This window comes from Aulostomus chinensis, chromosome 10 (genome assembly GCF_037954235.1).
Source record: "Aulostomus chinensis isolate RoL2024-O1b breed Wild chromosome 10, RoL_Achi_v1.0, whole genome shotgun sequence".
NCBI classification, from domain to species: Eukaryota; Metazoa; Chordata; class Actinopteri; order Syngnathiformes; family Aulostomidae; genus Aulostomus; species Aulostomus chinensis.
In genome coordinates this window covers 7,452,633-7,479,538 of record NC_141329.1, presented here as the reverse complement: position 1 = coordinate 7,479,538, position 26,906 = coordinate 7,452,633, and the positions used below count along the sequence as shown (strand labels likewise).

The following is a 26,906-nucleotide window of genomic DNA, read 5'->3' as shown; positions in this document are numbered from 1 at the left end:
CAGTGGCTTCACACCTATAGGAGTGGAGGTGTGTTAAGGTGTTTATGAGACAGTTTGTTCTATTCTTCCACATATTTCCATTTGGTATCTCGGAGATCTCGTTGTGAACCATGATCCCTTTTTCCAAAAGAACCTTCAAAAAGCATTTTTCTTCCCTTCTAACTTCCTTTGGCTACTTCTTCCCTCTTTGCCTTATTTATGTACCTTTCATTTCTCCTCCCACCTTCTTTCTCCTCCTCCTACTCCTCTCCCTTTTTATATCCCCATCTGTCCTCGCACATCTCAAAGTCTGTGTCCCCTGAGACCCGCGGAGGTCACAAAGGGGTCGCATGCAGCAAGAGACCGACTTTGTTCAGAAGGGAGAAAAAAATCATTGAATTCCATACAGAGGATGAGAAAATGATTCAACCAGTCCGGTTCTTTCCAGTACTATTCTCTGGCCCCAGCATGCCTATTATCCAATCTGAGCAGCAGACTGCAACCAGCTGGCTGTCCTACACTGATTGAATCATCATTGTCTGTCTCATCTTAAATTTTAATCCTAGTTACGGTCAGAGAAGAGGCAAAGATGGATACATGCTTGAAAATCATGATAAATTCTAAATTCATCCAGAGGAAGATGAGGGTGCACCAGTGAGGACAAGTACATAGAAATGTGAAATCAAGAAGACATGTGAAAGGACACTTTATTTCATACCTGCATCCTCTCCAGCATGTCGAAGAACTCTGCAGACTGAAAAAGAGACAGTGTATTAGAAGGAGAGTAACAGCAACCAGTAAAATCATTTCAGTCATGCCTGATTTGCGCCTCATACAAGTGTTTTGACATACAACACCAAACCTGACCGCCTTAATTTGAATGTCTCTTTGTACATTGGTAGCATGAGTGTTGACAGCAGCAGATCTGACTGGCTGTTTTGTTGTGTTCCACTGTGGTAAACATAGCTGTGTCAGGAGGGCAGGACAGTTTCCCCGTCAGCCTCTCTCACACCCACATGCACAAGCTCTGATAAGCAACCGCTTCCTCAGAAAATAACACACACACACACACACACACATGCATGTGCATCCTTGAGTGCATTTACACATCCTGGTCCCCAGGGTTTTCCACTTGTCACATAAACAAGCTGCGAGGGTGATAATGGTCTGCATGCTTTGTGTCCTTTTGCACAGACTTTGCTGCATCTGTAATCTAAGTACGTGCGGGGTACAGGCTCTCCCTTCTCACTTCCAAACTTCTTCAAAAACAGTCTGGTTTTGCAGGACAGAATCAACAAAAAACATTCCTACGACAGCGGAGCTATTCTTCTCAGCACACTGCTGGTGAACCTCACACAACACACAGTAGTGACGGGTGCTGCACATTCAACAGCACCATGACGTGGAAGACTGATGCCTGACTCTTCACCTCACAAGAAACTAGACCGGAGTAAAGTAAAGTCAGGGGAACAGTGGGGGGAAAAAAACAACGTACCTTAAAACTGCAGCTCAGTAGAGTCTCAAAAGGTGTTGTACTACAATGTTCTACTGGCACTAATAAAAATGAATTTAAATTGGGGATAAATCTACGATTACCACTCCCTCCACAGCTTATCATGTAGTTAATATTAACCCAGTAAAGGTGTTGTAAGTTGATACAGTGTTGTTGAGTCAACACAAGGCAGCTTGAAAAAAACCACAGCTGTCTGTATCTGTTAGATAGCAGCTTCATGAGTCAACACGCCACTTACTCTGATATGTGTGTGTGTGTGTGTGTGTGTGTGTGTGTGTGTGTGTGTAAATGTCATGGTTTATCATCTATTTGTATTAAATTAATCATGAATTGTCAGCTTGTCTGCAATTCTGTTGAACTGCTTATAGCATCTACCGAACATCTGTCCGTCCTGAGAGAAGGATCCCTCCTCCATGGCTCTCCCTGGGGTTTCTACCTTTCTTCCATTCAAAGTTTTTCTTTACATTTGTTGAGGGCCTTAGGAAAGAGGTTTTTGAATTGTGTACAAATTTTTAAAACCCTTTGAAGCAAATTAAGATTTGTGATTTCATATGTTACAATGTGTTACATATAATATAATTTAATTGATTGATTGATTGTCTGTTAATGTATCAAGATGTGATCATGAAAGTTTAAAACCGAAGCAGCCTGTCTTGGATCCTGCAGTGCTGGCATTCTGCTCTGTAATCATTCATGTTGCCTACAGTGGTCAGACAAGAGCAAAGACAGGAGACAACTATCTGTCTTTTTCCTCTGCCATCCGTCTAAAACAGCACCCTGATGTCTCTCTTTTTTCTCTGTTCTACCCTTTTTCTCTACAACTCTCTCCTCTCTATAATTCCTCGTTCCCTTTAATTTTTTTTGTGCCTCTAACTCTTTTCTTCTCTTGTGCTCTCTATCCCAGCAACAACCTCTCCATGTCTTATCTGCCATGGCAACCTGCAGGGGAGACCACCGGCAGATTAGAGCCTGACAGGCTGGAATTCATGCAAACACATCTAAAGTCAAGAACAATCACCTGCACACTGGTACATGTAGCAGTGATATGTCATAGGGATGGTATTTGTGTGATTAAAGGAATATTAGAGAATGCATCTTAAAAAAAAAAACTGAATTAAACTAAATTTAAAATTATTATCATATTCTTTTAATTTCCCTATTTTTTTTCCCGTCTTCTATCTTGTCTGTAGACAGACAAGGAAAGAGCACCATCAGCATCCCGCTTGTCTTATATCCACAGCATTGAGGGAGGGCAGTTCTGTTCTGTTTGTAGCACCATAAAGGTATGTTCAGAAATAACTGCCTCAGCTAAAGTTTGCAATATCCTAGCATAACCAGATGGCAAACATCCACAGACTCATGCCCATGACACGACTCCTCTCTGGGTCTAAATGGTTAATGAAGGGAAATGGCTCCCTGCTAGCAGATGCACAGTATGATGCAGCAGACTCTTATGTATCCTGCCATGTACCTGGCACACTGATTGATACACTGAAACACATCTGTATGTAATCCCTCACTTCATGTGACTTTGAAATTTTGCATGTGGATGCGGAATCGGTAGGACACCAGCAACTGCTATTTATAGCAACACGGAGTGCAGATACCTACCTGCAGTGATGATGTGAAGTCATAAATTCTTTAATAAGACGTGATATATTTTGGAAAAAAGGGTTTTGTCGGATATTTAAGCCCCTATTCGTTTAATTGCATGATATTAACTTTAAACCAGGTCAGTTAATACACAATGTTTTCAAATAAAGAAATATAAAAGACGGTGCTGCATTAGCATCATCATGTTACTACATTTTGAGACAAATCTGATCATGCTGTAAGTAGACATCTTGCATAAATTCATTGACGATAAGTACATCACCACAAGCACGTATCATAGTCCTCTTGGTAAATGCCTATCTGCTTGTTTTTCTAAATCAAAATGTGGACTTACTTTGATGACAGCAGCTAAAACATGAAAGCCCTCGGTCTCTGTCCTCTTCTATTTACCTGCCTCCTCTTTCTAGAAACTAAACTCCATCTCCTTTCCCGTCTAAAACAGGAGAAACAAGTCAGACGGCAAACTAATTGCTCAAAGCTCAGAACAGGTCACACCAGTGTGTCTTCACTAAACACACACATTGTAGGTCAGGCACATGGCCCAAACTTGACTAACCTTTGACATCTTAGCAAGTTTCTGTTACAGTATCAGTGAACACAGAGTGAATCACGATAAAGTGTAAAGTCTGATGGAAACCCGCACATATTGAATTACCAGCAATCAGAGGAGAATTCCTGACAGCTGTTCATTGAGAACACACAGCTATACATGCATTTTATCCTCCTCTATCTAACATCTATAAAGACAGAAAAACACTCGCCTTATTTCCCCCATCTTTCCATTGACATTAACATAAGGATGTTTTGTCAGCATATGTAAATCCAGGAACATATGTTGAACAGCTGCAGAACAATAGCAGCCACTGTACGCATGCCAGGTGAACAAAGTTCCTTTTTCAATGCCAGCATGTGTTCACCCAGGAGACTTGTGTTCAGAGACCCTGATAGGGCGCGACGAGGCTAGCAACCACATTTTACAGCGATGATATATGCCATCAGAGGGGATATTTGCACTACGAACCGCAATATCCAGCACATTTGTTGTCTGTGGCAGCAGATGGCAGTGATGAGGAGACACTGATTGTAAAGCCAGTGACAAATGATACTCACACATCTTTTCAAAAAAATGTTTTTTTTCACACATTTGTCTGCATGTTTGCAGCATGTACACAAACGGCACTTTCTGCATTCTGCATTCATAAAGAAGTGACCTGAGAAGCTGCATAAATGTCAAGAATGTCAGTTGTTTGACTTAAGCATTTCATTCTTAATTCTGAGATTTGTTTGTGTTTTGTGTCTCTCACAAAGACTGCATGCAGGAAATCATACATACTTCACCAGTGAGACAGTGATTGTGAATATCTGACCATTAACGTGCCATAGCTTGGGGCAAAATTGTTGCTAATTAACAGAAATCAACCACACATCATGAAGAAAATGAATGTCCTTTGACTAGAGCTAAATTTCTCTCATTTCCAGTCATGGCCTGACCATATTTTCTGTCTTTCACACCATTTATTCAGACGATTCTTCCAGCCCTCTCCTCATCTCTGTGCTCCCTTCTTTTTGGTCATCTACAGAACATTCAATAATGATGGCTTCTGTCAATGTGACATGCTGCAGTGGCTTCCTCTTGCAGGAGGCATCATGTATTTCTAATATGTAGTACTCTTCTTATGATGCTTCTCTGCAAACATCCATCCATCCATTTGTATACCGTTTATACATTCAGGGTCGCGGGGGGGTGGGGGGGCTGGAGCCTATCCCAGCTTACACTGGGTGAGAGGCGGGGTTCACCCTGGAAGGGTCACCAGTGTGTCGCAGGGCCTTCAGGAGCAATTAGGGGTTCAGTATCTTGCTCAAGGATACTTGGCCATGGTCACCGGGGAAAAGAGGATCAAACCAGTGACCATTGGGTTGCTAGATGGCCACTCTACCTAAAAAAAAAAACTTCATCGACAGTAAGAGAGAAATGCCATGTGAGGCATTAATGCATAAAAATATCACCCCTTATGATCTGCAGTATGGACAACAATAACAACGCAACCTCATGTATCAATGTGACTGAGAGACTTCATCTTCTGCACTCCGGTGGATCTGACCTACATTCAGATACAATTATTTTTTTTGTTGTTATTTTCAATTTGCAAAGTCACAGCTTTGGCCAAATTTTCACTGGAGCATGCAGTTTGATTGAACTTTAGAGTTTGTGGTTAGGATACCAAAATGTTTAAACATGTAGTTGGTCTTGAATTAGTCTGGAGTGTTAAGAATAATTTGTAACTGTATTAAGCCCTCTTTAACTTAAATGAATTAAATTGAATTAAATTAAATTATATCCCATGCTAAATGAAACACAATGCTTACCATGCTCATTGGTTCGAATTTTCTATATTATTTCTACATTCTTGCACTGCCTGTAGTAAGGGTGCTGTAAATGCTCTATCAGCAGAGCAGGCTAGTTTCAGTTAGCCCTCATAACTTTCATGTGGATAAATAATTCAATCATGTTGCTTTTATAACTGTCCAAATGTTAACAGATCAAAACGGATCAAGCTGTGATGAGATAGGAGTCATTTAATTGGTGGTGGGGGGGGGGGTTGTGAATGCTGGGAAAATAAAGTCAAATGCAAAGTTCCACACCATGGCTTTAAAGTAGAAATATTTAACACAGGTGATGGACAACACAGTTCCTGCATCCCCCCAGCTTTCAGCAGGAAGCTGAAAAATATCAGGGCATGAATCAAGTAGACAATGACAAAACAAAAATGAGGAGCAGAGCAGTTCAAATTAGGAAGATGGGAAGTGTCATACAAAAACTTACAAAAATAAAAAAATCATATTTTTAAAAGATCAACCCAGGACGTCTGTTATGAATTCATTTCAGTGCATTTTGATGGATGTCAATTAAATGTTTACATGCCACATGCTTTATGTACATGCAAGCTGTCAGATTGCCAAGTAATGAGGTCATAGGTTATTTATTCATGTTGGAATGCGAAACCATATCAGTAAAGACCGTAATTTGCTTTTAATGAAGTTATGTAAGATGGCAGCTTGAGAACTTTTACTTCTTGTGAGATTTTTGTGACAGTCTCACGCTGTCACCAAACTGCTTGGCTTGCTGAAAAGTTTTTTTTCCCCCTACAAATCAAAATCAATAGATCCAGTCATTATGACAGTCATTATAAAATGTGTGTTTGTGTGTGTGTGTATATGAATGACCATTAAATATATGTGTGTGTGTTGTGTGTGTGTATGTGTGTTTGTGTATACATTCATATCCTACCTTCATGCTGGGCGGTGCAGTACGGGGTGGCGAGGGGGGGCATTCTCCTAGAGGGACGTTGGAGATGTTCAGCAGCTCCTGTTTCCTGGACAAAATGAAGAAGAAATAAAATTGCTTAATTGATGATTGATCCAAGGTCACACTTTGACAGCATTGATTTCACTGATAACTGCTTTCTCGGAAGGATGAAGGATGTACTACAACATCAATTCATCCTCATTATCATGGCTTGAAAATGGCTTAATGGTGCCTTCTGTCCCTACAAACCAACAACAATGTTCAGATGTTTTCATGGCAGACATTTTCTCTTTTGAGAGCAGGAAAGGCAAATGTGTTCACTAACATTAACAAGGGTTCCATTCCAATAATTAAAAATGAGCATGCACACATACCGAACCCTCAGTCTTGCTCATCGAAGTGGAATGCAGCTACGTCATAAATGTTTTTAATTCCACTTGTGTTTTTCCTGTTTTGACAATCAAAATGTATAAAAAAACAATTCTTGTCATGTAATTGCAAGACTAAAATGGAGAATTATGAGAAACAAATGAGCACGTTCAATCATTTTTTACAACATTTCCTCAGGGAAATAAAATCAACCATTTATTTCCCCCGAGTGTTTGCTACTTCCAAACATGCCAGATAAGACCAATTTTACCAAAAAAAATAAGGCAAGGCAATTTTATTTGTAGAGCCCGTTTTCACAAACAGTTTGTCTCAAAGGGCTTTACATGGCATCATAACAACATCCTCTGCTCTTAGACCCTCACATCCACTGAGGAAAAACTCCATAGAAAACCCTTTTAACAGGGAAAAATCTGAGAAACCTCAGGGTGAGCAACAGAGGAGGGATCCCTCACCCAGGACGGACGGACGTGCAGTAGATGTTGTTACAGACAAGAAAAGAGTTTACAATACAAAATGTGGAAAACATGGAAATGTTAACAACTGCTGAAGAAGGAAGCTTCTGGTAGGTAGGTAATAAAAACACCCAAAAGAAAAAGCAAAGCATTAAAAACACATAAATATAATTTTAATTTGGAACGGGACTCGGAACTAAAATGCATAATTATGAAGCTACTTTTTCCAACTAAATAGCTAAAGAACCAGCTGCTTACAAACTTCTGATAGAAACGTGGTCAGAAGATAAATAAAGTTCTAAATAAAAAGTTAAAATTAACTGCTAAACATCATACCAAACAGAACGCAGATGACATTTCAAAATAAAGCATCCTTACAAATTTCCTTCAAAAAAAATCTTGTAATATGTATTATTATTGAGTAAAACGTGAACATGTATGATTTTCAGCACTATAGGTGCACGGTGAGAATGTTCAGTCTAATACCTATTTATTTCACTCTTGAAGTAAATTTAGTTTCAAGAGACCCAGTAATTACCCATAAGCCACTGCGGCAGTAACAAACTGCCTGTCAACATGTGCTTTTTACTGGTTTGGGTGAAATAGAGAGAAAAAAGAGAAGGAATAGGCAGACAGCGATAGAGAAGGACAGAAGCAGGCAGAGAGACAGATAGGCAGAGTCTGAGATAGAGAGAGATAGAGGCAGATAGACAATGACAGACAGAGATCGAGAGAGAAAGAGAGAGAGAGAGAGAGAAGGGGGACGGGGAGACACAGATACACAACTAACAACAATCAGAAACGTAAGGAAACGAGATGGCCTGTTAAAATATGTGATGAAATATCGAATGGATCTGTCAAGGAGCTTCTGTCAGGAAGACTCGGATGGTCCTTACAGCTTGAATCCTCTCCAGCTTTCTAGTACATTTTGCTCTGGAGCATGAGTGCACATTAATGATGCCAGATTTTAAAAAGGTTTTGCAGCCACAGTGAGAAGGATAATCTTGATCCCTGAAACCTGCCATGTATTCTGATCAAATCCAGCAGTTTTCAAATGTAACTACTTCACGTATTATGCTTAGTGATGAATAGAAGACACAATTCTGAAATAAAAACTCAGTGGTCCCACAATTGAGCTGAGTGGACTTCAAATCAGACTGCCATATATATATTTCTTCCTGGCGCTACGCACCAGCCTCCTCCAGTCGAGATGAATTGCTTTTCATTTACAGAGTTCATACCCTCACACTCTCATGTTGGATCATGTTGTCCTTGCTCTGCATGTAAACATTCAGAAAACGCTTTATTGTATCTGCTAAATCTATAATTCTGATACAGCAAAGCAGCAAGCCATTGAATTGACTGGTATATAATGCACCACTAAATCTACCGCACATGATTTGGAAGACTGTTCTTCCAAATATTGATGTTTTGTGCTCACAAACTTTTGTTTTGTTTTGTTTTTTTGGCTTCTGCATCACTTCTTGGTGACTGAGAAAGTACTATCTACATATGTTTAGCTTGAAGCAAATGGTGACGAAAGTTTAACTAAAGTGTCAAAAAATATCTGTTCACAAACATTCAGGTGCATAATACACATCTTTTTTATCCGGCCGTATGCAGTAATCCATTAACACTTGATTTGAGGTGAGCTGAAGACACCTATTTGCAAATAACTAAAAGGAAAAAATACTTTTTTTTTTGATGAAGCTTCAACACAAGTGATGATTTTTGGCCAACTAATGTTTAATGATATCCTTACTAATTTAATATTGATTTCCAACTGGAAATATGGACTATGGAAATATTTAGTTATTTTTAAGCAGCATGGTATTTTCTGAACATTTTATTTATTTTTATTGTTTGTTTTTTTCCTGTTTGGTGGTTTGCATTCTTCTAAGTGATAAATTCATATATTTATCTGTGAGAGGAAAGCTAGATTTAAGGGAAAAAAGGTGACAGATGACCTTTGTCTGTCTGATATGGTGACTGCAGGATGTAGCCAAAGTATGAGCAAGACCAATTCTACAATCCAAGTATTAAGATGCAACTGTGTGTCACTCACTTCAGATTCAGATGTTGGAAAAATAAAATGTGGATTTTAATTGAGTGTTCATATGAACCCCCCCCCCCCCCCCCAGTTTAATTTCATGTGCTCAACTTCTTTTCTCTGCGGCAAAGTATTCAATCACACACTGTTCAAATGTGGAGAGGAAGCAGCTAAAACAATGATAAGTATACACAAGATCTGGTATGACATGTGCTCGCACGCACGCACGCACGCACACACACACGCACACACACACACACACACACACACACACACACACACACACAAAACCACTATACTCCTAGAGTTCCAGAAATCCCTTCTGGGAGAACAACAGTTCTGGTGTACAGTGTATGCAGTGGCTGAGTTTTGACTGGGTTACGTTGACACTTACAGAGCTGCCAAGTCACAGTCAAACTCCACCACTGTCTTCATTAGCCTCTCAGACCACACCCTGTTTCATTCCTTGGTCCAGATGGCTCGTTCTTTCCACAGGCTAAGCCTTCACACAATGCGCTACTGTGTCCCCGTGTGGGTGCAGCACTGCAGTATGTTAGCTCACAGTGGTCAAGGGTGCACAATTTTACCATGGGCATTGTACGCCAGAACAGAGTGAGAGTTCACAAAACTCATCAGCCTCAGGTAAGGAGGACACAGTATGTGCTTCACCACTGACCTGTGAAAAAGAAATGCTTGTTCATACCAAAGTAACCAGGGTGAATCTCACCAGGCTTTCTCTACAAGACAACACCCTTTCCTCCCTCTTACTCACTCACACCTGTGCAGAGAAGCTGTATTCAGGATGACGTCATGGGTATGAGAGGGTAAAACAAGTAGCTGCTGTCCTTGCCGCTTGGACGGTCTCTGTGGTAATGAAACAACAGCTACATCACAGCTGCTGACTCCCACCCAGGAAGGAGGGGAACAATTTAGGAAGAGCAGGTCATGGAGAAAGTGAGTCAGGGAAATAGGGTTAGATGAGAGTGTGCAGTTTGTTTTCATCTGCCCTTCACGGGGCGGTTGCACTTCAATTTATCACATAAATCAATCACTGAAATTGACTCTAACCCAGCATTAAACACGGATACAGAAATAGTAATCTAATAGACATTTTATGAAAATAGGGATGTGAGTGATATACTGTAGATTTCCCGTAAATATACATGCTGTATAGCCTAAATTTGTTATGAGCAAATATTAAATTCACAAAAAGTTTGTCTATAACAGCCAATACATAATAAGTATAACAGGTTGATAGCTTATTTATCTAAAACAGCCTATCCTTTCAAGAACCATCTTCAAACCTGTTTTTTCTTTGTGAGCTAAGGTAAGGAGGAAAGAGAAGTACCTTATATGTATGCTGAGATCAGAGTCAGTCGAAAGCAGGATGTTAAGAAAATAGAACCGTTAAACACAAAGTAGAATAACAAACAGCCAGCATCGGTGTGAAATATCTGGTTGGTTTAACTATGCCTATGAGTTGGCCCTTAACTCAGAGACGAGTATTGAATGAACCTGTGAACAGACATTCATCATTACATTCCCTATTTTTGAAAACTGTGGGATGGCTTGCCATCACATTTAGTACATGTATCATCTAACGGATTTCTATATCACATGAAATTACAAGAAATTTTCAGCTGCTCTGACAACAAATGCAGTAAAACATGATCTTTGTACACATATTGGTTTGGCAAGTATTAAAAAAAAATACAAAAAAAACCTTGTTTGATGAATGTAAATTAAGGTGGTGAACATGTTAATCATCATACACGCAATATAATGCAAAATTGTGCAAAGTATAAAAACAACCTCCCAAAGTTGATGGCAGGGCTGAAATACAGCTGGATCTCAGCTGCATGGTGAATTATTTCAATAAGGTGGACTTTTTATTTAATATTTCCATCATTTATCATCTGTTGTGTTGTTGCTTTCAGTGTTTGCTCGGAAGAAGAAAGTGCACTGGATGTCAAATTACATTGCAAGGTCAAACTGTATTCAAACCTCTAGCTGCATGCCAGCACTAACAATACATGGCACAAATTTCCCAGTCAGCCCAGGAGCAGTGGCTTCCATGCGATTACTCTACTTCCATACAGAGCAGGTCTCCTACTCAGCAGCTGTGCACTTCTCTGACTGGGCCTTCAGATAAAATGTATTGTCACCTCTGAGAAAACCAACAACACATGCTCTCAAAATATTGCTCATGAAAAATCTCCCTGAGTAAATTGTACCTTCAGTCAGGCTGTGGTCACCTGGAGTTAAGATTAAGTGGCTGTGAGCCTGCTGGGCAAAAAATAGGGCAAATCCTGCTCCACATCTACATCCAAACTAGTACAAGATGTCCCCGTGTGTCCCGGGAGCAGCATGTGGACAGTATTAATCCTCTTGCATGTGGCGGTTGCTAATGGTTGACTCAACAGCAATTACATCTAAGTCATCACGATAATTGAATGATGTCAGTAGTCAGTGTTTCCGTGTGTTTGAGTTTGTGGCAGGTACATTTTTACTGAGTCCACACACAAACACACACACAAAAAAAGAGAATTTTGTAGCCACAAGATTTGTTCAAAAAAAATAGAATGACTAAATTGAGGGAACGGGTTATGGTGTGTGGCCTCCAAAAAACAAATTTGGGAAAACAAGTTTCTCTTATGGCCTCAAAATATTTTTATTCTTTCAGTGCCTGTAAACAAAATCTTATATGTACAGAAACAGAGGAAAAGAAAGTAAAAGAAGCAGTATTTCTGTGCACATCCCTGTCCCCAGATCAGAAAAGAAAAAGGTGATAGGAAGATGAAATCAGGAAATCAGGGTGGAGGGCACAAAGAGGTTAAAAATAAAGAAGATAGAAGATAGAAACACTGAGAAAAATGGAGGAGAGGGTCAACTAAAGGTCCAAAGCCTTTCCCTGAGGCTTATTGTTATACTCCAGTTCCAGTTGGCCTTCATATTTGTAATGAAACTTAATAGGAAGCCTGATCCTCATGCCTATTGGCCAATTACACAAGTAGTGGTTTCTCTAATGGAGTTAATAAAACCATAATTGGAGACAAACAAATGGAGAGAGACTAGAGATGAACAGAGATAGACAGGGTGGAGGGCAGAGACGATCAGACAGCCTGCAGGGGGGAAGGAACCGTGAGCCCTGATGTGGATTAAAGTAGACTGAGAATAAAGATTTACACTGAGGAATCCTGTGTAACATTATATATTAGACATGACAGTTGCAGCTCTGATAAGCAGTCTGAGAGGCTGGTGTTACAGGAGGTATGCAGCAGAGGAGCGACCAATCAGAGTACAACAAGCGTGACATGAGGCGTCTGACTGAGATGATTTGGTAACACTGAACATCAAGGGGACATTAATAACAGTTAGTGGATTTAAACAAATCCTATATGAGCATTAAAATTGAATGTATAATTGTATTTAAGGAGAAACAGGCAGGTTGAGGTGAGAGAATAAACTGACTGCATTGCCCACAGCAGCCCAGTATCAAATCAAAATGTTACAAATCGATATGAGTCAACTTATGGGCTACTGTTTATTAGATTATAAATAGTCTGGTTGTTATGTTTACCTTTTGGGTGACGGCACAAAGAGCGAGAGAAGCATGATGGAGTCAGCAGAGAGTGAGAAATACAGCACGAGGTGAGAAGGCAGATGTCTTCCCGGGTTGAACTGAGATTTGGAAGTGAAAGGGGTTGAATATTTGTGCAAACAACGTATTTTCAGTGTTCATTTACTTGACGAATATGACTGCAAAATGATGGTTTTAACAGAGTGGCTGAACAGTTTCACTGTACCATTAATGGTAGATTCCCTTCAGGTCTAATCCTTAAATTGTCCATGGTTTATACAATTCAGGTGATGTTTTTGTCAAATGGGTCTAAAACTACTCAGTTGATTGTGTTAAAATTTTGTACAAAAATTCATATTTCTCTAAGGATGCATTGTAATTGCTTTTGTGATCCCTGGTCACACGTTGGGGCCTTTATGTCCTTGGCTTATGTCCTGGCTCATTTTTTCTTTGTTTAGTGCAAATTAGCAAATTATGTACCTATTGTTAAGATGTTAAACCGAGCTGGTGAGCGTGGTTAAACTGCCAAACATCAACACGTTAGCACAGTCGCTGCTTCTTTTAATGAAGTGTGAGTTTAGCAAAACTATAAGTAAAAATCACCTGACATGTCACTGGGTCTATTAAAGTGTTCTCATCCTGACTCCTGTCCTCTTCTCGTCTCTACTATCTATCAGTCTGCCATTATAAAGTCCATAACACATAAAAATAAGACAGAGGTCAATAAGTCAGCGGTCCATCAGACGATTGGAAGCATCTCAGATATGTACAGATATGAGCAGGGATCAAGAGAGCAATAGTTAGGAGGCAACTGCACTTTGAGTCTTGAGCTGGGAACATCGGACCTCACCCTCTCTTAGTGCGATATGAATAGATACAAATATGACAGCTGACAGGAGGTACGACGGTCCAGCCAGACAACCTGACACACTCACCCTCAACAGGAGGAAAAGACATGAACAGACGGAGAGTGAGGTTGAGGAGGAGGGGAGCAGCTGCAGCCGACGGCTGAAGGAAGGCATCACTGCTTTCACAAAGTAATATTTGCTTTTGTACACAAATGTGCCACCTCAACTAGAGTTGGGAAGTAAAGAGAGAAAACTCAGCAGAATAGATTTTCATTTAGCTGCTCTGCTGATAGACCAGAGCACAGAAAATGGATCTGTGCATCTGTTTGTATTTAAACCCATAGATAAACGCACACTGAAACACACAATTTCCATATTCATCTGGAAATGGGAAAGTTTTTCTATGAGAGTTTTCTTGTTCTCATTTTTCACATCTTTTGAAGTAAAAAATCATGCAATTCAAAAATCAACTATTTTGCAGACTCAACAAGTGACAAGAACAAAAGGCAAATATATCAAACCAAATGACATTTTGTGTTGATTAGTTGTCATTTGTCTCGACAGAAACACAGACACAGCACCTGTCACCCACACGAGTCGACAAGACTAAATCTAGTCCTCTGGCAAGTACTAATGCAATAAAACCATGAAACAGTTGTCAGGATTGTTGATTATCTTGGCTGTAGTCATCCTCCTCTCATCTTTTCCAATTATCCTCAGATTTCTGCCATTTTGTCTATTTCCACCTGCATTCTCGGTTCATTTTGTTGGCTTCCCTTGTCCTCCCCGTCCTCCTCATCTCCTCTCTCATTTTCTCCTGTAATTAATCTAACCGTTAAACTGAACTGACACCGGTGAATGTCTCGCCCTCTCACAATCCTAGCCAAGGAAACTATGAGTGTGCGTGGTGTGTGTATGTGTATGTGTGTGTGTGCGCATGTTTGTGAGAGAGAGAAACCAGTTCAGTTAAACTGCAATAACTCTGTTACCCTCTTTCACAGTAACAAGTTCACAATAACATTTAACGGTGTTGTTACTCACCAAGTACAACAGCCAAGTCATTGTCTCAAACCCAAGCAGACTACTGAATAAACAGCTTCTCTGACACACACACACACACACACACACACACACACACACACACACACACACACACACACAGTATCTTTGGGCCCAAATTTAGTATTTAAACACTGGAAGAAAATGCTACAAGCAACTAAAAGGTTATTGACTGCAGTTTTTCAGTCTTACCTTTGAAATGTCAGTGTTGTTTTCTGTCTCGCTCCACAAATGGTGCCGAGAGACATCTGATGGACATTTATGCATACTTATACTTAAGGGAGACACTTGTAAAGGCCAAGGGCTGATTCATGGCTGCATCTTGGCCTGTGGCTCAGTTTTATGTAGTTAATCACATTTTTATTTGGATGTTCCAACAGTGCTGACAGGCAATTGTATGTTAGGTGACTATGATGTCTGAACTGGCACTGATCAAGTGAACATTTGAATGATAGTCTGAGCTGAATTTTTAAATTTAAGGATTACATAGAAATGGGCTTCAAAGATGAACAGTCTCATGCACATGCTCTTCTTAATGGAATTTTTCTTTCAGTGTCTGCAGATGCACCCCAGCACATCATTCAAAGATGGCTTCCTGGAAAGACCCACCATTCCCACTTCCGTCCATCCATCCATCCATCCATTTTCTTCTGTTTATCCTATTAAGGGTCACGGGGGGGGGGGGGGTGGAGCCTATCCCAGCAGCTTTCGGGTGAGTGGCGGGGTTCACCCTGAATGGGTCACCAGTCCATCTCAGGGCCAACACATATAGACAGACAACCATTCACACTCACAGTCACACCTACAGTCAATTTAGAGTATCAATCACCTGAAGATAAATAGCCACTGCTTTTCCAGATGAATTGATGATTTAACAATTCATCGATCAAAAATGATGAAAATTCATTGGCAAATCACATTTCATCATTGATTACTCTTCTCAGTCTTTTTCCAAGTAAATGTGTTAAAACATTTGCTAGTTGTAGACTGTTGCTTTTTTGTCATTTATGAGAGAAAAAGAAAATTCTTTGGGTTTTTTCGATTTTTATTTTGCGTTTTGCAAAGAAAACCTTTGCCATTTTCTGAACATTTTGTTGAAGATATCTTAAGGAGTCAACAATGGCACCGAGGCAAGGCTCCATCATACCCAGAGGATGAACCGCCAGTCCAGGCAACAACAAATCGGGAGTGACAAGAAGAGGGTTTGCAGTTGTTGTAGGTACATAGTTGTTTTTCATAGCACTGATGTTTGTTTTTTGGGGTTCAGGAAGCAAATAAAGCACTGGGAGTTGTTGATTTATCATGACGACATCGTACTTTCCTGATTTTTGTACATATTTTTGTGTGGCGCTGGGCCTAATGCAGTTCGGATGTGCACACTCCTACTCTGGGGTGTTGCTTTGTAGCTTCCCTTTAATTGAGTAGACCAGTGAAAAGAATGTTTTTGATGTATTGCTTGTAAGGGTCTGTGGACTGACAACACTTCATTTCATTTGAAATGTTAATTTGTCCTTTGGCACACTACTGCATTGCAGTGGAAATGTTCTCACTGTCACTTGACTGGAAATGCCTTGAATTCTATCTAATCCAATTCATTTTCATGGAACCACTTCCTCTTTATCTTTGCCCAATCTCACCCAGTCTCACTGACATGAGGTAAAGAAAAATAGTTAAGCATCTGTCAGATGACATTGAATACTTAAACTCTGCCATTTCAGACGAGCTGATAACCACACCAGAGCAGAAAGGTTTTGAAGAAAAAGACAGAGATATAAAGAATGAATGGATGCTAGACAGATCGCTGAAAGAGCGAAGACGGGGAAAGAGAGAGAGAGAATAAATGAATCTCTGCAGACTAAAAATAGAGCTCTCAATCCCCAGTGCAGAGCTGGGTAAATAGGGTTGTCTTGGGTTGGTCTCTGGACACTTGTTAGATACAATACTATGCCATCCATTACACTCTGAGACAAAGCTGTCATTAACAAAAACACATGCACACAAACACACACACACATACACACATGTATTTGTAAGTGACAGTGACGAGACAGTTCAAGTGCAATCAAACGTGCATGTTTTTTTATCCACAGCTGCTCATCACAAAAGGAGCGAAACGTACGAGAGGAACAAGAGACAGTTTAAAAGAGGGAGTGATTGAATTTAGAAAAACAGGGATGGAAATACAAGCGCGTCAGTGAATTAAAAGCAAGTGAGGGAGAGGGGGAGGATGAGGGAGGAAAAAGTGTGTAAGGTGGTCAAGAAAAGCAACGTGAATGACAGCACTTAAAATACCAGCTGTAGTTTATCTCTGTAGATTTTCTCTCTCACATTTTAAAGGATCATTCTGGTATTTTTAAAACCTGTTCCCCATTCTCCCGTGTTTTTGGATCTAAATAATTAGCAGAGACATCGGCTATTGGAATATTGAGCAAGGTCACCATCACCGGCAACAGCTGCATTCAATCCACTGAAAGGCGCAGACTGTTATTAAAAGTGTGACAACAGAAAGGATCCCCACAGAGATGGACCAACAGATGTCTCCCTCTGAAATTTCATGGGAAGTGAGTTGTTACAGCAAGTCAGTAATGTAAATGTGATTTGAATTTCTAAGTGCGGCGCACATGTGCACAGAACACCCCACCACACTTTCACCGACGGACTCTGAGGAAGACCGACACAACGAATTCATATTGAAAACACTCTGTCTCCTATGTCTGTATGCCACACTGTGTCTTGCAGTTTGCAGTTGCTACTTTGACTGAGATGAGCACAGTACGACTAACAGGGGAAGAAATTCTACACCAAAGAAGAACTTTTTCCTGGAGACAATTGCTGTCCAGAGAGCTAAGAGAGAGAGAGAGAGAGAGAGAGAGAGAGAGAGAGAGAGAGAGAGAGAGAAAGCTTTGCTGCAGTGAGAGTGGAGGTAATGCTCAAATTATCATGTTGACCTGGCATCACCAAAGTTTCACACACGACAGCATAGCAGGAGATCAACAAAAAACAATCACTGAACACGCTTGTACATAAAGTACTAACACTGAAGTGCACAACAAGGTCTATCTATAGGGATCTGTTCCATAAAGTTTTCAGGCTTACATTAACAATGTGAGCCTGTTGGTGGCAAAAAGAAGTACTTTTAGTTGATTGATATTGTGTTCTTGAATCATACATGTCCCTCTCCATCATTTATACAAATATGGCCAGTTTTAAAACACTGGAATTATTCATTCATCTGCTGAATAATAGAATTGATTAGGAATCATCTGAAAGTCCTGAAATAAGTAAGGATCGTGGTTTCCTCATCCCAGAGTCAGTGGGTTTATATCTGAAATAAGGTCTCTGGTTGACTAAGGTGTTTTAGTTTTTTTGTTCAACTGCATAAAATATATAAGTAAATACCACACTGATGAATTTCAGAGTTTATGTGTCTTGAAAACAAGTGGCTGATTTAAAAAATGTCATTGCGCCGAAAAGAGACGAAACGGGAAGCTGTTGTGATGACATCATGCCCGCGCAGCGTAGTTCGTCCATAGGCTGTGTTTACCTTGTACTTATAACAGGTGCATATACGAATGAAAATCATAAAAAGGGTTTTTTATAAGTGAAGATTACCTTCGAAAAATATTCACTCTTAAACGTGTCCTTTGCACGGAGCTTAATCTAGTCAGCAGTCGTAAAAATCTAATGTAAATATCCTGATGAGGGAGCCAATGGTGATGCTACGTTCTGGGTTGGTTCACAAAATTACAACAACCTTGTCAAAGGGGTCAGAAATAAAAAAGAAAATATATCTCCTAATAAAGGTGAAAGCTTATAATTGTGTGCCTCTGCTTGACATCTAGGACAGTTTCTGTCATTAAAAAAATCGTGAGTCGTAAATGTAAATGTAAAAGTACCACTGTTGTTGTGAACCGCCCCAGTGAGGAGGCGTCGCTACAGTAACAAATGTGGGCAAATCAGTCATTTGTTAATCTGTTTTTGTGTGCCAGTCAGTTTTAGCTTTTTCTGAAAAATGAGACTGAAAAACTGAGATGCTGTGTCATGTTGGTGTGTGTATGTGTGTGTGTGTGTGTGTGTGTGTGTGTGTGTGTGTGTGTGTGTGTGTGTGTGGTGCTTGGGTGACTGCAGAGCCGCTGGCTGACAGTGTGTGCGTGTGTGTGTGTGTGTGTGTGTCAGAGGAGGCCAGGCAGGTTATTCCTGATGGTTTTTACTTACGACCAGCTGCCAGTGTAATTTATCCTGTCAGTTGTTCAGTCCCAAACCATTCAACAACCACAGGACTATTGTAGGATACAGTTACGAGGAGCCCGAGCGAAAAGCGTCTGAGAGGTTCTAATTCTATCGCTGGAGAAAAGAGTTGGTTGCTGCTCTACAATTACTGCGCAATCCTGTTTGAACTGTAATGCTCTTAAGTGTACCACACCGCTCAAAGGAAGACAGCACTCAATTTAGATCTAACCATTTACATTTCTGCTGCTATGCTCCTCAACATCTTCATATCAAGGACTTTCCAAAAGATAGATCACTAGAAGTGTCTGATGAGATTTTCTCTGAAGGGACCACAACTGCTTAGAAAACTTGCAACATTGTCAAATCAAATTAATCCTTCTAGCCTTATGGGAAATATGTTGGACCAGCGAATAAAAGTCTGAGACCATAATAAACAAAGCTATCAGTTACAAACCATTGCTAACAAGATCAAATCAGATATGACTCGGCTTAATGCACAAATGAATATGTGGAAGAAAGTTCCCCAAGTTTCGAATAATGATGATAAAACTTCAGGCTTCTGTTGAGGTGACCTGAAACCAAGAGCCTACGCTCGTGCTGCATTTTCTAGAGATACACACCAGAGAGCTACAAAAAAAATAACAGTACTGCTTTATATAATGATGATTGTATAGCTGGAAAATATTTTCTTTTCATTTTAAAATACAGCGCTGAAATGTGTGATGCACATCAGCTTGATTTCCTTCCTCATTGTAGCAGCACGCAGTCTCTCAAATCAATACTTCTGTCCTTTGTTTTTACGACATTTAAAAGGATGAAGGATTCGTCCCAGCGTGACACAAAGTCCTCCTCCACAGGCCGGTGAGCTTATTCCACCACGTCCGTATGAGCTGACTAATAACCACATCATCAGCAAATGTATTATATGTCTGTTCACATCACTGCTTTGACAGTTGCTCTTATAAATAATATAAGAGGTGAGAAAGACCTTGTAGGTATCTGAAGAAGGATTTCTTTTGGAAGAAGGCGACTCTCTACAGCCACAGTGTGCTGCTAGTCAAAGGACTGTTTCAAAAATGTTTCAGAACTCCTGTAGAACTGTAAATGCTGAGAGTTAGATGAGAACACCAATATCACTCTACATTTTTCTATACATCCAAGCGGTTGACAGGTTGCTTTGGTTATCACTGAACCTGGAAAAATGTAGAGACGGATCAGGCAGAAACTTATGTCTCACCAGGTCCCAGAAAAACACTTCTGACTGTTGGCAAGAATACAAATAATCATACTAAGAATTTAATCTCGTGTTTTATAATTGTGATTATTTTTGTTACCACTGTGATTATATAAAAGGATTCCTCACTGACTTCTTGTTTTCTCCTGATTTCTTGAAACCAAAATTTTTCCAACCAGTTGAACAGGTTTTATTTTTCTTCTTGTCTGAAGGCCATCTCACAGTCACGGCACAAAGCATTGAGGCACAACAGAACAGAATCGACAGACAGCCTAAAGAAATATCATAGAAAATACAATATAATGAATTTTCTAAAATGTAATTGTAAATAAACACCTGCATCTAGATTTCCCATCAATCATTCATCCATTTTCATCTGCTTATCCTGTTAAGGGTCGTGGGGGGTGGAGCCTATCCCAGCGTCTTTCAGGTGAGAGGCGGGGTTCACCCTGGACAGGTCACAAGTCCATCACAGGGCCAACACATAGAGACAGACAACCATTCACACTCACAGTCACACCTACAGTCAATTTAGAGTATCAATCAGCCTCGTCCCCTCTTGATGTCTTTGGACTGTGGGAGGAAGCTGGAGTACCAGAGAGAACCCACACAGGAACAGGGAGAACATGCAGACTCACACAGAAAGAGCCCGTGCCTGAGCTGGGACTCGAACCTGGAACCTTTTGCTTTGAGGCGACAGTGTAAACCACTGCACCACCGTGCCGCCCATCTACATTTTGTGGATCAAAATTTAAGGAAAGATATTTGAGTGCCCAGAGTAAGTAAAATGTCACATTAATTAAGTGGTGAAACATAATTTAAAACATTGAACTCCTGATGAAAACAAAAGAGACAAACTTGTCAATTTGTCTCCCATTACAGTGTGTGTGTCTTTGTGCGTGCAATGTGCAGTGTGCTTCTGTCCCATCTCACCTCTGTGATGAAATATAAACATCATATCCACGGGGGTTGGGAGGGGGGGGGGGGCACCCTCACTAACAAATGAAAAAAACAAACAAAAACAAACCCTGGAACAAGCCACAATGCATGAAATCAGACAGCCATTTTGAGCAAGATTTCCCCTTTGATTTTTTTTTTTTTTTTACTACACAAATACAACAACAAATGTCCCTGAAAACTAAATTAATTGCTGGTAAATATGTACAAAAGAAGGTCAGCTAAGACTGCAGCAGTGAAACCACACCAGACGAGGATCCACTTTACCCACAGAGACCTTGAAACTTTTGAAGTTTAGAAAAAAATGTTTTTTTACCATTTAGGCCAAGAGGAAAAACAGAATGATATGCATCCTCATAAGAGTATTAAGTAGATAATATTGAATCATACTGCAGTACCCAGTTATCTTCCGTTAATTTACTTGCAACAGGCCTTTCCTGTAAAACCTTCCAGTAAAGTGACAGTTCATTTCTAGACTGTTTTCATTCCACACAAGCCGGTATAACAGTCCCAAGCCTCCAACGCAACATGAAGATCATTAGGGCCTTTTCCTCTCACATCCCACAATCAACAGAGGGCACCCACAGGTCAAAAGGAAAAAAATGCTAATTCAGTGTCGCAGCATTGCGAAATAACTTGACTTGTCTGCTCAGAATACTCTATATGAATGGCATTTATTGTGAATAGATGATATATACTGTCAATGGGGATTTCAAATGGACTTGTGCATGCTGTGATTACGGATTAGGTCTACCAACACGAGAGTGTCTCTTTCTTTTCTTTACTTAAAAAGACACACAGAAGCTCTCTCTTATACCCATCGATTGCTGCCACAAACCATCAGGGAATGTGACCATAACCGCAAGAACATATTTAGGCACTTGTTGTAGAAGAGCTGGTGTTGAGGCTAAACTGTGTGTCTATGGGACAAACAAAACACATACACACAAACAAAGCAAGTCTGCAGCTAGCGATAAATGAGTGGTGGGAACATTAATGCATGGATGGTAATATAAGCATTCAAATACAAGCAGCCTGCAGGTCTCATGCTGTTCAACTTAATGGAGGGCAAATATGCATTACGGTTCTATAAGAAGTGATAAGGGGAGTGAAAGCAACACAGACGATCCAGGCACAGAGCAAGTCTGCATGCTTGCGTATGGCAGATCTAGTCATGGGAAGGCAGGTAGCTATAAATCCATAAATATAATAATAAATATCATTGTGTCATTCACTTTTTCCCAGTAATTACTGTCAGAAAAGGCTGCTTTTAGGATCTGAAATATATGTAATAACAATAAACAAGCAATCATGCATATAACACCACTTTCAAATTGTCAAAAACGGTGCCTGGATCATCACTTGAAACAGCTACAGCAGTGGAAATGACATTTTGTTGCGGCGCTTCGGGCTATTTCTGCGGTTGCCATTTGACGTGAAGCAAACACGCTGAATCAACATCATAAATCACATCTATATAAGTGATTGTGTATTCAAGCGCATGTTTGTGTGTATCTGTATGTGACACCGCAATATTTTTTGCATGCACAGACCAAATGCAAGGCATCCAGACTGACCCACTAGGGCCCTGGGTTTAAATGGAGCATGGAGCATGGAGCCCCCCCCTACACACACAGTATTAAGGAGGGTCTACATAGACCTTTTATAAACTGATCCCAGGAAACGTTGCACCATGTAAAAGAATGAGCTCATTGATTCCTGGATGTGTTCTTTCCGCGCATGTCTCTCTGTCTTCAGGTACGTGAGTAGTGATGATTGTCAAAATGATGGCCTCCGTGCTAAAGAGTTCATTTTTAATTCAAACTTTGAAAGACATAAACATTACTGGACAACTAGACAGAAAAATATAGTCAAATACTGAACTTTTGAAGTCTAGGACAGCTAGAAACTACAGGAGAACTCTGATGGCTGTGCACTTCAAAACACATTCCCAGAAGGAGTGGATTTGACAGGGGCAACTATCTGTTGTATGACATTACGCACGAAAAAAAACTGACACGGATGTGGGATCTGAAGAGGAATCATGAGATTGGGAGACTCCTGCTTTTAATGTTACCTCTGATTATGTTAAAGCTAACGTTACCAGCCATGTAATACCACACAGTATTAGCTCCTACTCGCGTTAAGAGTTGATCCGTCAAAATGATAACAATCGGAAGACAAAACAAGAGTCCTTGTACTTATACACCCTGTGAGTGTCAGACCTGCTACTGTGAAGTACAGTACCACAAAAAACACTCTCTTATCATGAACTGGAACACAACCAGGCCCCAAATTAGCAAAAGCCATTCATATATAATATAAAGGTGGGCAATATAGATATAAAACTCAAGAATGATATTGTTACCTTCTTAAAATAATCCCTTATGTTGTTTTTTCGAAACACAAAAAAATTGGAGACAAAAAATCATACAGAGCTGATTTAAGCAAAAAAAAAAGTCAAAAAATGACTTAGGCAATTATTTTAGGAAGGTGACAATATTTGCGAATAGCACTGCAAGACATCTTTTTTAGCCACAAGTCACAGCAGCTTGAGAGTCATGAAAGCAAACATCCTAATCAAATACGGATTGTAATGGCTCTTTTTTGTTGTTGTTGTTTTTGAAGTATTGGATTTGCAGTGAAATGCAAACAACACTCCCTGGATTCATCATCTAACCATCATCTAACTAATGGAAAACATAAAACAAACACTTAAGTGCAAACAATGTTTAAATAGGACAAATATACTTCTAACGGCACAATTTGATGATATGAACATTCTTGTCATGGGGAGGATTTACAACAATAAGATATGGCAGAACCCCGTATGATAATTCAATAAAAGACAAAATTATTTTTAATACATACGCCTAAATATCGGTCATGGTATCACCGCAAACCTATTGCCACACAATAAACCTGGAGCTTTGAGAGGCCCCAGGAAGTCTGGGGCAGTTTCCTAATTTGCGCAGTTGCTAATCCCACCTTGTCTCCGGGGGTTAATTTTACCCTATCTGAAACTAAATTACACGCAAACACCCAGAGGTCAGGTAAAAGTAACTGCATTTGCAAAGTGAGTTACAGTCTATTTTAATTCTACCTATTTCTGTCCAGGCAAAATGCATTGGGGCAGCACTCACACACAGACGTTGTGTGTTGATCACAACACTGAATAGACAAAGTCAGATATAACTGTGTTCATTCGCTCAGCCGAACAAGTCTGTCTGGAAGGGGGTGAGGGGTGGGGGGTTGTTGGTGTCTGGAACCTGCTAACCTCATACATCATTTGTTACCAGGTGGTATATTCCCAGCAGTTTTTGTTGACTGCTCTAAGATAGCATTAAGGGTGCAAAAGGCCCGCACCATAAAGGTGCAACCCTCTGTGTTTGGGTGCAAAGGTATCAGAATCTTCCTACTGAGTATTTCTTTGGTTATCATTCTGAGGTTTATTCACATATATAATCCATAAGGTATTCATTTATGTACGAAACAGTTTGGAGGCTTTTATAATGCATTATAAATGAATGAACAAGCCACCGCATCTTCAGTCTGCAGCTCACCTACTGAACTCCCAGCCCATTAACCCATGCTACAACTGTGTGTGTGTGTGTGTGTGTGTGTGTGTGTGTGTGTGTGTGTGTGTGTGTGTGTGTGTGTGTGTGTGTGTGTGTGTGTGAGATCCTTGCTCTAAAAGTATGAGCTGGTTACATCAGGCATCAACAAGTGCCCACACATGATGCTTCTGTGTGCAGCAGCAGGAGCAACTCTTGAGATACATGTAGTTGAACACACATAGATGTGACCTTTAAACTGCACTCTTCTCCTCTTTATTCTTGATTGCTCTCTCTCTCTCTCTCTCTCTCTGACCACTAAATATTTTTCTCCATGTTTCCTTCTCCACAATTAGCCTCTCCTGTCTCTTGCTCCCTCTCAATCGCTCTAGTTTGCTCTTCAAAAGCAATCACTTACTCACAACTACTATATTCTCTCGCTCCCATCTCTCCTTTCCATTGACCCAGATACACATATCACAACACACACACACACACACACACTTACAAGTATACTCCAATAAAGGAGAGTTCTAATGAATACCTGTAATAAAACTGCTGTTATTGACCTATAAAGAATGCAGTGTACCACAGAAGTATCAGACATTACTAGCAAGTACATTTTCCTTCTCAATCACTGCTCCACACTAGACTGCGTGCAGATTCTGTGTTTGTTGTCATACACACTCTCCCCAGCATACCTGCCTCATAAGATAACATGAACTTCACCCACCCTTCACTCTCCTCTTTCTCTCTCTCCTTCTCCTTGGCTTTGCGAGACTTGTGCAGGAGTCCGATCAGGATGACTGCGGCTCGAATGCCAGCTTTTTTGTTGTGGAACCGCCCTCCAGCCTGAGACATCCTGGGCGCTTCTTCCGGCTCCAGGAGGGGCTCAGGTGACAGCCGATCTAAAGCCAGGCTGGATCCAGGATTCCTAGGTGATAGGACCTGCTTGGTTGTGGCCTTGCGGGGTTCCAGGGTGAGCAGTGGATGACACAGTCTCTTGAACTGAGTACTGATTTGGAGAAAATTGGAAAGTTTGTGCCCAACCAAGTTTTGAGCCTCTTTAGTCTGACCCTCCAATATATGTCACAACCTCAAGAGTCACTTTTGGTTTGGAAGGTTGTCAGATCCGATTAAATCTTTGATGGATCAATAAGCCTTTGTTGTAATCCCAAAGGTCCAAATTGGCACTGTTGGCACTAGACTCCAGCTCAAGGTGAACTTCTATCTGCATCCTCTGTTCCTGCATTGGATCTGTGCGTCGCTGTTCCGTGACACAACATGGTGCGTGACGAGAGGATGAAGAGTTTTGCTACAGGCAGCCTCACAGACACACACACTGTGGTACTGCATCTCTCTGTCTGCCTACGTCCACCTTCACACCTCTCCCTCTTTTACTAACATGCTCTGCTTCTTCTCCCTCTGTGTCGGCTGCTGCTCTGCACCCTCCTTCCTGTCCTTCAAGCCCATGCCCACCTCTGTCTGATAGGCCGGAGCTTTATACAAGCACTGCCTCCTTCTCCTCTCTCTGCTGCTCCCTCTATCTCTCCCTGCCCTTGTTTCTACCTTGTTAATAATTGTATATTAATCGCCCTTGTCCCATCATCCCACAACTACCAGCCCATTCTCTCTCTGTCTTTCTCTCTCTCTCTCTCTCTCTCTCTCTCACACACACATGCACAGCTGTGTTCCATCCCTTCAGAGGACGTGACTTGTATACATTTTCCTTTTAGCCCAAGTCTCCACAATGTCAGTGTATAAACAGATTCACTGTCCCCGCAGTGTGAAATCTCAATTCGAACCAGCTTATCAGCCTATTGCCTGCTGTGCTGTTGCCAAGGACATCGGAATTGAAATGTAACCTCTCAAAATGAGAGGAGATTAAATGAAACGCATGGAGAGATGATAATTTTAACAGATTTTACAAGCTGTCATTTGTTCAGAGCCATACACATAAAAACATAACACGTTTTTTTTCACATTTAATTTCTTGTTCTTGACGCCTATTAAAGTGTTTTGCCACATCCTTTCATTAATTCAACTCTATTTTTATTCCTCCCATTAATATACTGTCTGAATGCTGCTTCTCTTGATAAATCTGCTGTGCGAGTATTCCCATCCAGCTCCAGTCAGAGC

General features: G+C 40.5%; 1 protein-coding gene across 3 annotated transcripts in view; it reads right to left on the bottom strand.

Annotated features, from left to right (window-relative positions):
• Positions 1-26,205, bottom strand: part of rap1gap2a (RAP1 GTPase activating protein 2a) — a 41,543-nt gene extending 15,338 nt beyond the window's left edge. For 2 of the 3 annotated variants that reach the window (XM_086215846.1, XM_086215848.1), the window contains exons 1-3: positions 25,501-26,204; positions 6,396-6,480; positions 698-733 (exon numbers count right to left, since the gene is read on the bottom strand). In XM_086215846.1, coding sequence (XP_086071972.1) covers positions 698-733; positions 6,396-6,480; positions 25,501-25,628 — 249 coding nt within the window. In that variant the 5' untranslated portion in view covers positions 25,629-26,204. Of the gene's footprint in view, positions 1-697; positions 734-6,395; positions 6,481-25,500 lie in introns of all 3 variants that reach the window. The other variant, XR_015118137.1, reaches the window with a different exon arrangement.
• Between the last annotated feature and the right edge of the window lie 701 nt (positions 26,206-26,906).